This window comes from Numida meleagris, chromosome 5, assembly GCF_002078875.1.
Source record: "Numida meleagris isolate 19003 breed g44 Domestic line chromosome 5, NumMel1.0, whole genome shotgun sequence".
NCBI lineage: Eukaryota > Metazoa > Chordata > Aves > Galliformes > Numididae > Numida > Numida meleagris.
This window is the reverse complement of record NC_034413.1, coordinates 13,134,463-13,147,372: the sequence shown is the minus strand read 5'-3', so window position 1 is coordinate 13,147,372 and position 12,910 is coordinate 13,134,463. Positions and strand designations below refer to the sequence as shown.

Here is a 12,910-nt window from a genome sequence, read left to right as displayed (position 1 = left end):
AGGTGTGTGCTCTTGCAAACAGTGGACAGCAGTAACTCCTGAGAGAAGAGCCAGAAAGCCAGCAGGAGGGATGGCATGTTCCCAATGTCTGCTAATAAGTAACAAAACAAAATAACTAAGTTTTCCTAAGGAAAAAGCTCTTCAGAAAATTTGGCAACCCACAGCAATGTTACTTAAGTAACCTGATTTTTTTTTGGGGGGGGGGGGGGGGGGGGGGGGGCAGAAGGATTCTAAAAGTATCCGGGAAAATGTTTTAATTCCTTTTGAATGTCCACTGTTACAGATATACCTGCAAGATGATGCAAGTCAACAAATATATTTAACATAGACTAAATTAAAAAAACCCACCCACTCACCTTCCTTAATTCTGACAAAAGTTGTCTTGGGCTGTGGTTTGTTTTGCTTATCTTTCTTTCCCCTTCCTGGAATTTTAGAATTGTTTTTTTGCGTGATGCGGAATGTGTAATTAGATTCCTTTATGAAAGACAGAATAAATGGCCATGTGAGCTCTGCTAGACCATGTCAATGTCACGTGAAGCAATGAGCTTAAATTTGAGGTACCCAACATACTTGTTGACTTCTTGTTCCAAATCTAGTCCTAGTCAAGGGCCTCCTGCCAAGGCTTATGACTGCTGTCATGTCTCTGGACCACGTCTATGTTCACGATGGTTCTGATGCTTGCTTATGTTGTCACGTTTACTAGACTGTTCCAGAACATCCTCGTGCTTTCTAATTTGCCCTGGAAGTAAGACAGGTAGGAATGGACAGCTGTCAGCAGGGCAGTTCGTTGAACCACCTTCCAACCTGTCATCTTCTGGGGAGAGGAATATGGGATTGGGCAGGATTGGGCCATGAACCAGGCTAGTGGTCTTCCTGGGTTCTCCTGGCCATGGTGATCAAGTGTGGTTTACTCTGTAGCTGATGATAATTGAAGTGAAAGTACCCTGTAGTTACAGGCTGTGTTCGTGTGATTCATAGTATACTGTGTGGTTAGTTCAAGACAAAATTTCTCATGTCGCTTGGTACACCCTTAGTGTTAGTCCAGGCTGGATGTATCCTGTATGACAGCACAGACATTGTTCAGAGTCGCATCTTCCAGCACCCTCACTTTATTTCTAAACAGTTTACAGATATTTTAATCCCTTCTGCTCCTCTTTTTGTGGATTCTTAGAAAGGAATTCTGAATGTTGGAACTTTCTCCCTCCTGCATCCTGCTCAGATAAAGCTGTATTGTGGGCATTTAGAGATGATAACTGTAGTTACCTTTCTAAGCTTGAAGCTTCATCCTGATTCCTTTTTGTTCAGGCAATACAAAGATAAAGAAGAGGAGCACCAGAGTGGTTTCTTCTCAGCCCTAACTAATATGGTAAGCAAGGATACGATGTTGTTCTGTTCTTAAAATAGGGACTTCCTGGAAGTTCAGCAGGTGGGTGAGAGTTTCTGAAAACTCAGCTTAGAATGTGTTTCTGGAGGAGGGATGCATTGATATGGTCTAAACCAAATACAACTGAAGTAACTGTATTCTGAGGAGCATATTGCTGTCTGGACGGGAAAGCGCTTTCAAAAATAAGGGTAGTTCAGTGTTGACAGCTAACTGTCAGGAGTGATGTGGGTAAAACTGCTACTGCTTTGGGGCACACAGACAGGAAGTGATCCTTGTTGTCCTCTTATAGAACTACAGACTAATCAAGGTTGGGATTTAAAATACACAACATTTTTTTTTCTGTGACTTGACAGATTAAGCATTGGTCAGTTACAGAAGAACCAACCATGTGTTTGTGTATGTTCATCCTGTTCTGTCTTTTGTGGAATTTTCCCAATTGTATTTCACTGGTTTTGGAAAGTAAGTTGCGTTTATGCCATAGATGAGAACACATCTGCCAGAGCACTTCTGATTTAGTTAAATCCACATCTCTTGTTGTTCAATAGCTTTCAAAAATTCCTCCTTTGCAATACTTTTTCTTTCCATAGGTGGGCAGCATGTTCATAGCAGATGCTGACGAGAAGATATCAGTTCAGTAAGTGTACAGATATTATTTGCAGCATGAGTGACAATTCACTGCTCTGGTCAGCATGATCTCCTTCATCATGGAACTGTTTTAATGTTTAAAAAAGGGGGGCAAGTGGTAAATACAAGGGTCTGTTGTGTCTGTGGAAATCTGTACCCTGAAAAGAAAGGGCTTTAAAGAGGAAAACATTGCTTGAGAGTGAGTAACAATGGAGACATTCTGCTGGAGGAGAGCAGTGACTATAGTTGAAATCTAAAAATAGATGTTTTTGTGGACTGCTCAGTACTACTACTAATGAAAAAAGTGGATTGCAGGGGCAGAGTTTAAATTGGTTGGGAAAAATATTCTTTCAGAAGCTTTACTCTCAGGATTCTCATCTGGTGGTAGCCCTTAATTAACTGTGCTCTTGTCTGTGTCCTTTCCACAGAACTAATGAAGCAATCCTTCTGGCCCTCTATGAAGCTGTCCACTTAAACCGGAACTTCATTACAGTTCTGGCACAAGTGAGTTATCAGTATTATGTTTGCATTTTTCTTTATAGTAGATGTCTTTTGAAATTAAAAAGTCAGAAATTGAATTGGTGAAAAGATAAGGTTTTCTTTTTTTATTTCCTCCCCCACCCCCCTCCAATGCTTGTCACAGATGTAGCTGGGTGCAAAAGATGAAAAGCAAACCAGGGACTGGGTTTATTTTACTTCTAGGAAATGCTTTGTGCCTTGACAGAAAATGCTTAAAGTTTTGAGGGCACAGCTCATGCTAGGAGCCATTTTTCCCACTGAATGGAAGGGCTGTGTGGAGTTCTTTCTGTGTTTCTATGACACTGCTGTCAGGAGGATGCAGTGAATTGACTATAGCAGTAAGAGTGCTGCAGCTATCGGAACAATTCACACCCATGATAAATTAGAGAAGAGGGAAAGAAGCTGATCCAGCTCCAAATTGGATGAATTGTTCTGTCTGGATGTGCACATACCACATGTTGTTGTTTGTGTAGGTATCCTTCACTTAGAAACTAATCAATGACTGCTGTCAGAACAGAGCACTGCTCCTTGTGCTTTTTGTGGTGAAGAAGCAGAGCTATGGCAGCCTTCTGAGAAGCAGTGGCTGCTCTATACCTCTGAACACAGACCTCTGGACACTTTCTTTTTAATCAGCATATGAGTTTGCAAAGAGTGTCACCACAGGGGATAGATACTGAGTCTGTCTCATCTGATGATTGTGTTGTGGCTGGCTGGAGGAATGGCTTGATGAGTTTGGGAAGGCATTACAGTTTAGTATGGTAATTTTGGTTTTTGCAAATACTGCTAGTAATCTGTGGGAAAAATGATATTAGAACACTTAAGGCCTTTCCCCAGCTACTTTAGCTCATCAGAGTGCAGCAGCACATGCAGAAGAACTTTAAGGTAAGGCTGATGGAGCACTGGAACAGGCTTCCCAGAGAGGCTGTGTAGTTTCCCTCTATGGAGATATTCAAGAGCCATCTGGGTGCCTACCTGTGCGGCCTATTGTGGGGAACCTGCTGTAGCGGGGGGTTGAACTCGATGATCTCTTAAAGTCTCTTCCCACCCCTGCGATTCTGTGACTCTGTGTAACACACCTCTAGCTAGACACATGGCACGATGGAGGGAGGAGCTCCCTCCCCTCTGGGGAGCTCCTGGCAGAAGACGGATAGACAGATCTACGGCCTCTGAAGAAAGCTTCTGTTCTGGGGGTGGTTAATTTGCCTGAGTTCCCTTCTTTTTGCAGGTTGTTCATTCCAACTGCCTGCGAGGGACTTCTGCTTCTAGCTGTGCAATACCATTTCAGGCCTTTGCATGGCCAGAGTATCCCTGAGGGAGGAGAGGGATAAGAGGAGAATGGGAAAAGAGCAGCTGGCATAAAAGCTCTTCCATTAATAATGGAAAAATAAACTAGTTATCTGTGAAAGTGGTAGCTGAAGCAGCCACTGTTTAGTGAACTTGATTGAAGTTTGGTTCTAATGTTGTTCGTGGGTGAATTGTCTGTAATCCCTCATTTAAGAGAGGTCAAGGTAGGGCATGCTATCTTTTGAGAAACTTCATGAAAGCTGATGAAAGCTGTTGTTTGTGTCCGTCGCTGGAACAGGGGCTGTGTGAATGGCTGCCTGCTCCTGTGAGAGCACATAGGAAGAGCTGAGGTATAGCTGTGATGATGCCTGAAGTGTTAATTGTTTTGGTATGTTTACCTGCTTGTTGGTCCTCAGTTTTTGCTGCTAGGTGGCACTATTATCTCTTAACTGACAGTTAATGTTTGGGAAAGGGAAGGTAAACATCATAGCAAAATCAATGAAAGCAAACCTGTTTTATGTAAGATTTTCAAAGAAAAATTGCATTTCAATTTTTCAGTTAGTACATGTAATAATTTAAAATTGTCCTTAACTTGAGTGTAGTATATGTCTGTGCTTCCCATAAAATACATGTATTTGTAGTTGCTCATAAAATGAGATCCTCACAAGTGGATAGCCTCCGCACTGTCTTCGAATAAAGAACTAACGTCAAACCAGTAGTTCTATATCCCTTTCCTTTCTGAAATTGTGATGATATATTAAGGCAGATGATACATTTATGTAAAACTTGCCCTATGAAATGGACGCTATGCTTGGCAGGCAGACTTAAAATAGCATGGCAGATTGCCTGCCATCTCACCAGTTTGGATAGATCTGGGAGCTTACAAAGAGTAAAGTCAAAGCAGTGATTAGGCAGGCAACTATTAGCAAAGATGAAATGGGCTGAGTAACTGACTGATGGAAGCAGAGAGGATCAATAATGGTAGTGTTCTTTATGTTATGCACTCTTTTCCTCCAGTGTCTGAGCTTTACAGGGAGAGAGGGAAGAAATAAATTGTCATCATCTTTGAACATGAGCAGGTGGAGGGCAAGGGGGTGGAAGAATTTGCTTTTAGAAAGAGAAATAAAAGGATTGTGGAGGAGGACTTCAAATGCACACTCGGGTTGGTTTTGGGGTGATCAGAAGATATAAGCAGTGTAGGTTTCTGTGCTGGGGAAAGGCATGTTATCTGTCTGTTGGGGACAGCTACTGCTTGTTGATATGTTTGTGTTTTTGCTGAGTAAATAAATTGATTTACGTTTCAATTGACTGTAAAGTGTAACTTTCATCTTCCAAGGAGAGGTTGAAGCTTCCTGAGATTTCACTGAAGATGTGTCTGTTGTGTGAGAGCGTGGAACGGTACAATCAGTGATCCGTGTGACTTACCCACAGGGAAGCTATTAACCTGTGTATGTTTGGGATTTGTGTTTTCTGTTAGAGCCATCCTGAAATGGGGCTGATGACAGCACCAACAAGTCCAATTCCAGCAACGCCTGTCACTCCACTTGGAACCACCCCGCCTTCTTCGGATGGTAAGAAATGTAATGATCTGGGGCTGAACGATTAACAAATAGCTGGCAAAGCACTTTCTCAAGATAGCATCTAAAGAGGTCTGTCTGGAGCAGGTGTAACCTGGTGTTCTCTTCCTGGGGAGGTCTGCCCTACTGAACACAGCAAGAAATATAATTTGGCATGAATTTAATTGCTTGAAAGATGTTTAGTGTAGTTTCTCTTTTGCCTTGTGTATTTCATAATGAAATCGTGCTGATTTTCCTTCTGAAAACAGTGTTGTCCCAGTATCTGTATGAAGGTACACCCAACCTGTTAGTTATTCTACATAGGCTTTTGCTTTTCAGTATTTCTAGTGTCAGGTTCTCTGCCTGGGATTATTTGTCATTGGAGCAGATTTACAGAGAATCACAGTGGATTCCTGCTTGCCATTAATGCACTCGTCCCCAGCTTTGAATTAACTGGGATTTGAATCCAACCTGGGAGTTGAGATATTCCTCCCTCTGGTTGCCTTTTGTCTCTTAGGGTTTGTAAATGACTGCCTGTGCTGAGATCTTTCTTCTAAATGAGGTGTTATGTGCCCAAATAAATGTACTTTAAAATAATTGAAAATATAACCCTTTTTATTTGTCACGGATAGATACAGTCCAGTTTAAGAGAAGAAATCAAACGGCTGTTGCCACCTACTTTAATGGCATAGTTCTGAAGAAAGAATTCAGTAGAATAGAGTCACTTTGAATAGAGTGCAATTTGGAAATGTTTCAGGGAACAAGCAGCCTGGGTTACTTAGTTATATCAGCAATTCAGGTCGTTTGATATCCTAGTTAAGGATGATCCTCCTTGTGGATGAATTCTGTCTGGTTACCATGGATATCAAAAGCTTCCGTTAAAAAGCTCCCTATGTCTCAAGTCTCCCGTGCTCGTGTGCTGCACGTTTTGTGTAACAGAAAAATGTAGAGGGACGGGCATTTTGTGGGCTTGTGTTCAACATGTTCATTGCAAACGTATTCCTACCCACGCTGTATTATACCACTGAAGGAATTTGTGCTTAACCACATCTACAGCTTGCTCATATTCTTTCTCCTTTTTTTTTTTTTTTTTTTAATTACCGAAAAACAAAAGCAAAACAAAAGCTCCATCCTGCTTGGAGCAGAGGCAGTGATGTTAAGGAGCTTGAGGCTTCCTTCTGCATGCAAGGTTACTAAGTTTAAGGATGGGAATTGATCTTAGTGGGCAGCAATTACACTGGGAAGCATTCTTTATTTGTATTTGCTGTCACCTTGCTGATCCCTGCCCTGTGATTATTATTTTTTTTTTTTGTTGACCTCAGCTTAGTTATATTGGAGTGGTACTTCTTTGGTACTGCTGTTATTTTAAAGGTATGTCAGAATTTTTCTCCTTTTCTCATGTCTTGCAACTCAGCTTTAAAACTGCCTGTGGCGGAGAGTTAGTAAGAGACGTTTTGACTTCGGAATGAAAAGATTGCTTTCTTCTTTTTCATGCATTTGAAAAAATAAAAGCTTGATTGAATTATTTTCAGGTTTCAGCGCCGTGTAGAAACTCGTCTATGATTTTCAAGCACTTCTTAATGCTGACTGGGATTAAAAATAGGTTCATATTCTGGTTTGAAATTTCTACGGTCGTTAGCCTTTAATATGAATTAAAGCCTTTTAAAGTTTCAGAATATTTGGGTAAAAAATGTGATGTCTGTGCCACGAACCAGGGTAGGCAGTGATGTGATCTTCAGAGCGATTTCCTCTTTTCTTTAAATGAGACTTTTTTGCTGGAAAGTGTTAATCCATAATATGTAAATCAAGTGTGCCTGTCACCATAGCTATCTAAATGTCAGTTTGCTTACTGTTGTTAAATATTCATTCATTGCGTTCATTGTAACAGCTCCGGGAGGACATGCTGGAGATGTACTTTTTTTTTTTCCCCAATCTTTTAGTTAATTCTTGGAGTTATTCATAGCAATGGGGGGCTAAAGAGGTTCCAGTATCATTGCTTGGTCTTTGCCAACAAACGGCATGCCAGCAACATGTCGGTAGCACTGCAGTTTCAGGACTGAATGGACTGAAACAGCTCATGCTTGAGGACGTGCAGCCCTCAGAAGCCAAAAGCCCCATTATCATTTCTTTGATGTGATTTGAACAGCAAGGTTACATTGATCTATTTGGCCTGTTGTTTCCAAGGGCTACAATTTTGTATTCAAGGGAATTGTGTAATCCTGAGCTCCATAAGAACCTTTACTTACTGTGCAGTGGGTCTCCTGGTGCTCAGTTCTAAGAATCCTGCATTTTACTATTGGTTCATCCCCTGCATCTTCCTGTGCCTGTGTAGCCTTTGGTTCCAGGGGTAACTAACCCTACTTACCTCATTCCAGGGTTACGAGGTTTAAAGCTTGAATTGTAAAAGGCACTGTTAAATCAAAGCCTCGTCTCGTATGTACATTTACATATGGGACCTAATTAGGTATTGATGAGAATATCTTGAGCTCTTTGGGTTAGGAAAATTGATGAGTGCTAAAATAGCAGGTTGATCTTTCCTGAATTGGGTAGAGCAGGACAGAGAATGATATCACTTTGCAGGGCACCCCATCCTACCCTTAGAGCAGGAGAAATGAGCTTTGGAGTAGTACCAGTCTTCAAGACAAAATCTTTGCTGGGTGATCATGTAGCAGGATGAGGAACTCAGGCGACCCTATAGATAAGTTGATTCTGTCCCAGGCTTATGAATCTGTGACTTTGTTCTCTGTGTACTTCTGTTTTGTGTTTGTGGAGGGTAAGTGTGTCTTATCTGTTTTATTCCAGTTATAAGCTCTGCAGAGCTACCTTTGGATGCTGATGTACAAACTAGCAACTTGCTGATAACCTTCTTGAAATACAGCTCCATTGTGATGCAGGACACAAAAGGTAAGTAAGTTCTGTTGATGTAGCAAGCAGTGTTTCTTGAAATCAGGAGGACATAGGAACACGTCTCCAGAAATAGAAGCCAACTGCAGTCCTTTTAGATGACTGAAGGTTCCACCTTCTGAGAAAATGAAATGATTTCTTATTGCGAGATAACTGTTATATAAGACTGGGAGAGACTGAATACAGGCAGAGGGGAAGTCAACTATGGGATGAATGTAATAATAATAATAGTACCTAATAACCAAACCTTTCCCTGTGCAGGAGTTGTGAGCATATCTGATTCCAAACCCTCCCTTGGAGAGGGGAAATTGTGTGCTAGATAACTATATTTTAAAGAATGTTTAGCCTGACACATGAGGCAAAGCTCAGCGTTAGATGGAAATATTGCCTTTGTCCTTTGGTACTGGCTGGTCAAACTGACAGCTCTTTAATTATAGATGCAGCAGCAGTGATCTTCACAGTGCTGGCAATAATTTGCTTGATGAGGTACATTCCCATACTGTGCCTTTTGTTTCTTCTGATTGCTTTGGAGTGGGGCTCATTTATTTTGTTGGAGTTAAAGCTCGGTGGTGTTCAGGTACCTATGGGTCCTCTTGTGCCCGGTGGTTGCAGGGCAGGACCACAGTGTGAACATAACAAGTGATCTTTTTGCCGTATTTCAGCCCTTTGCCAGCTTACACTGCTTTAAGTTAGACGTAACAGCTGAAAAAAAATAGAGAGATGTCTGTAGAGCTGTGATACATTGATTATTGAACATGATGAACATTTAAAAGAAGAGCACACTGTGTAGGTGAGCTTTCTTGTGCACAAACTTGCAGGAAAGTTGTTTCTGACATACTTGTTCAATATGCAAGCTACTTGAGGAAAAGGTGAATAATTGAAATTAGGACTAAGAAGTACTTCATGGCAATATCTAGCACGTCCTTCAAAACCAAGGCAGAATCAGGTCTACCTGTATTTTTTTCTGAGAGCTGTTGCTAACAGGTTGAATAAGATACTGATAGAGGAGCATTATTTTTAGGCTATCTATTCAAGTGTTTAACTACCCTTATTGTGAAAAAGCTTCATGTGCATCCTAAGTTCTTTAGTGTGATTTAAATTAATTACTACTTCTCTTCCCCAAGATGGATATTGAGAACGGATAATTTCTTTCTTCTTTGTGACAACCGTTATGTATTTGAAGTCTGCTTTCATGTTTCCTCTCGCTTTTGTCTTTAAACTAAACAACCTCAATCTCTGCTCAGTCATTTTTTATAGATTGTACTCATGAGGAGGGTGTACCAGCTCTCTAATTATTCTGATTTGATTATTTCAGGGCTTCTTTTGCTGATCCAAGTCTGTGGAACAATTTTATGTTTTTAAGTTTAACTGCTGCACTTACTAGTTATTGTAATATGGGAAATACACATTGGTCCTCAGGAACTGCCAGACTGGATTAGTTTGAGATGGAATCAGATCTGATAGAGGGAGTTCTGTGCTAAACAAGCCAACTAAAGATGAGTTTATTCTGGTACGAGATGGAACTTGATGCTTCTTTCTTTGCCTTGGTGCTAGCATGTAAAACATCTGAAATTTGTGTGGCTGAAAAGCAATCTCCTTGCCTCTGTGACTGATGGCAGTATGTATCAATAGTTCCACTGATCAATCATACAAAGAAGCGTGCCTTCCAAACTGCTGCCTATTAATTCTAGTAAAGATATATTGCGTTCTGTCTAACTTTTTTTTCTTGTGTCAGAGAAAGCATTTGACAACAGTATAGTAACAAGGGGGGAAAAAAAAAAAAGAACTTTAATTTTCTCTGTCTTGGGATAGGTGGGAACACAGAGAGGAGAATGGCTTGTTCCACTTCCAGGACTAGGCAGTTGTTCCAGTCCTATCCCAGAGAGCATAATTTAATAGGCAGCATTCTGCTAGATCCTCCTCTTGATTTCTCTCTTGTGCCAGTCAGAGGCAGCTGCCTTGGGAGAAACAAAAGCTCGGTGTCATTTTTTTCCCCATCTGTAAAATAGGGTTCATACTGATACATCTCCCTGTGGAAGGTGGTCTGCCTTGTTCCTTTAATGAGGAGCGCTGTGAAGGTACAGAGCGTCTGTGAGAGTAACTGCCTGTATAGTTGCCCCATAACTGCTGAAAATGGCATGATCTTCACAGCGTGTTGGCTGAAGGCAGACTACTTAGTGTGGAACAGGAGCCTTTACAGCGTGGTCCCCAGAGAGAAGTGTTAGCAGCACCTACAGAAATGTACAGTGAGGCCTTACAACAGGAAAATAACAAGGCTCCAGTGTATCACAGTTCTTTGAAGCCATTTTTCCTGCTTTGCTAGGACAGAAAATCTTTCACTTAAACATTTAAGCTGAAGCAGGGGGACACAGGAGAGATTTTTAACTCTTCCATTCCAAAATTCCTCTCCTCTTACTCAGTGTAGCAAGATGAAATCAATGTAGTTCAGCTGCTGGTTGCAAGACATGACAAGGGTGGGACTCCTTTGGCTTAAAATGCTTAGTCTTTGCAGACTTCATTCATTCATGGCTTTACGTAGGGCAAACTAGGCCATGTCACTCAGCAGTGGGGTTAAAACTCAGGGCATGAACTCCTGACATGCTTGTTCTGCTATGCTGTGCTGTGCTTCTACCAAAACTTGGCTTGTTTCATAACCTACAGCAAAACTGATGTCTTTTCATCTTTGAGAGAGAAAAGTACATCTCCACTGTGGCAGGAAGGCAGTTATTAACACCACTATTTAGAATATCTGTGGAAGTAAAACTAAATGAGACAGAAGCCTCACTGGTAGTTACAGGGGAGATGGAGATTCAAATCAGAAGCTTGGCTGTTGGCAGACACTTTGTGGGAAAAACTTCATGGGATTTAGTGTCCAGGCTGGAGGGTGAGTGCCCAGTGAGAAGCAGCTGCACTATTAGCTATCATGGAGGAAGTAGGAGTATTAAAACTCTCCTGTTGCAAAAGCTTTCTCACTCTTCAGCATTGCCAGGCTTGTGTGGCTCACGCATGAATTGTTTTTGCTTCTTTGCAGATGAGCACCGGCTACACAGTGGCAAGCTGTGTCTGATTATCCTGACGTGCATAGCAGAGGTAGGTTTCTTGTGACACACTTCAGGAGATGGTGTGTTTCAGGGCCCTGTCTGCATGCACATCCCCTGCCTCCTGTTCACCGGGAGCTGAAGATTTACAGTGGTTGTTAGTACAGACGCATAATGTTTTACTGATAAACCTGATGCAATACTATTAAAATGTACTTAAAAATTGGATCGTCTTATTTGGTTTAGCCAACTCACAGGGACAACGAGAGAAAATAGCGAATCTAAGCCTGATCTCACTTAGCTGTTAAGCACTTTGTGGTATTACAGGCTTTTAGATGAGTAATGTGTGAATGTCTTTCATCTTCATGGTGCTCATGGTAAACGTGGGCAGTGCTGAATCCTATCTGCCTGAGAAGGGTTTTGGAAGTCTGAAAGAGTGTTGCAGTTATAGAATAGTAGGAAAGCTGGTAGTAGGACAAGAAAACAATGCCAGCAGTCTGTGTCAGCAGTCCTGGTGAAGGTGCTCCAGTCTCATGGGAAATACACGATAATGGCTTGGCTAATGGCTTGTCCTGAATGGTGATTGAGTCTGTGGGGCATTTGCATTTTGCTTGCTTGCAAGTAAAGACCTTTCATTCTTAGCTAAGAATAAAAAGCAGCAATGTTGATAGACAGCATGAGAATTCTGAAGTAGTGTTTCTTCAGGGTGCAGGCATATGCATTTCTGATATTTATAATTGATTCTGGCACTCAAGTGCCTTCTTCAGGCGTGTGCATAGATAATATAAGAAATGCTATTTCTATGTAATGAGGGCATGATTTGGCTTTGCTATTAAGGGGAGGGTGTATTTAATACCTAACCTGGCTGTACGTTGCCTAGAGTAATCAGTTTGATTTAGAGCTGGTCTTGAAACAAGTTTTGCCTGAGGGGTGGGACAGGTGATCAACCTACTTGCTAGTACATGCATGCAGTGACTTCTGGCATGATGGCTCTGTCCAAAAAAAACCAACAGAAACCTTTCTCCACAAAGTTACATCAACTTGTGTGCATTATGTAGCACTTGTTAAATTCTCGATGCTGTAGTGTGTGCAGTCCACAGTTTCGATGAGCAGAGAAATAGCACGGAGAATAGATCTTGAACAAAACAAATAAATAGTGCAGAATGTAGCGTGGAATTGAGATCGGGAAGGTTTTACCTTTGTGGGACTGGAGGCATGGCTGGAAACAAGAGATTACAGGCGTGGTTTTTAGCATTATTGCTACTTATTGGGAGCTCTGCACTGGAACACGTGTGGTTTGAGAGGCAAGTAGAAGTTAGTGGACAGAGTTTTTTATTCATCGCTCCTTCCTTTTATTTTTTTCTCTTTTCCATAGGATCAATATGCTAATGCTTTTCTCCATGATGACAACATGAATTTTCGAGTAAACCTGCACAGGATGGTGAGTGTTTTCCTGCAGATGCTTTGCTTTTTCTCTTTGGGATGAGAACACGGGATTCAAGTTCCTGTATGCTGAAAACGATGTCATGTACATGTAACCTAGATTGCTAAGGCATGTGGAAATGCTGTCAGAAATGCAGCAGTTGGAGGAAGATTTTAAA

At 41.4% G+C, this 12,910-nt stretch overlaps 1 protein-coding gene across 5 annotated transcripts in view; it reads left to right on the top strand.

The window, feature by feature from the left end:
* The window catches only part of C5H10orf76 (chromosome 5 C10orf76 homolog), a 108,676-nt gene that overhangs the window by 16,530 nt on the left and 79,236 nt on the right, over positions 1-12,910 (top strand). For all 5 annotated transcript variants that reach the window (XM_021400553.1, XM_021400551.1, XM_021400554.1 and 2 more), the window contains exons 11-17: positions 1,306-1,366; positions 1,972-2,018; positions 2,437-2,512; positions 5,289-5,382; positions 8,170-8,271; positions 11,303-11,361; positions 12,685-12,750. In XM_021400553.1, coding sequence (XP_021256228.1) covers positions 1,306-1,366; positions 1,972-2,018; positions 2,437-2,512; positions 5,289-5,382; positions 8,170-8,271; positions 11,303-11,361; positions 12,685-12,750 — 505 coding nt within the window. The remainder of the gene's footprint in view (positions 1-1,305; positions 1,367-1,971; positions 2,019-2,436; positions 2,513-5,288; positions 5,383-8,169; positions 8,272-11,302; positions 11,362-12,684; positions 12,751-12,910) is intronic.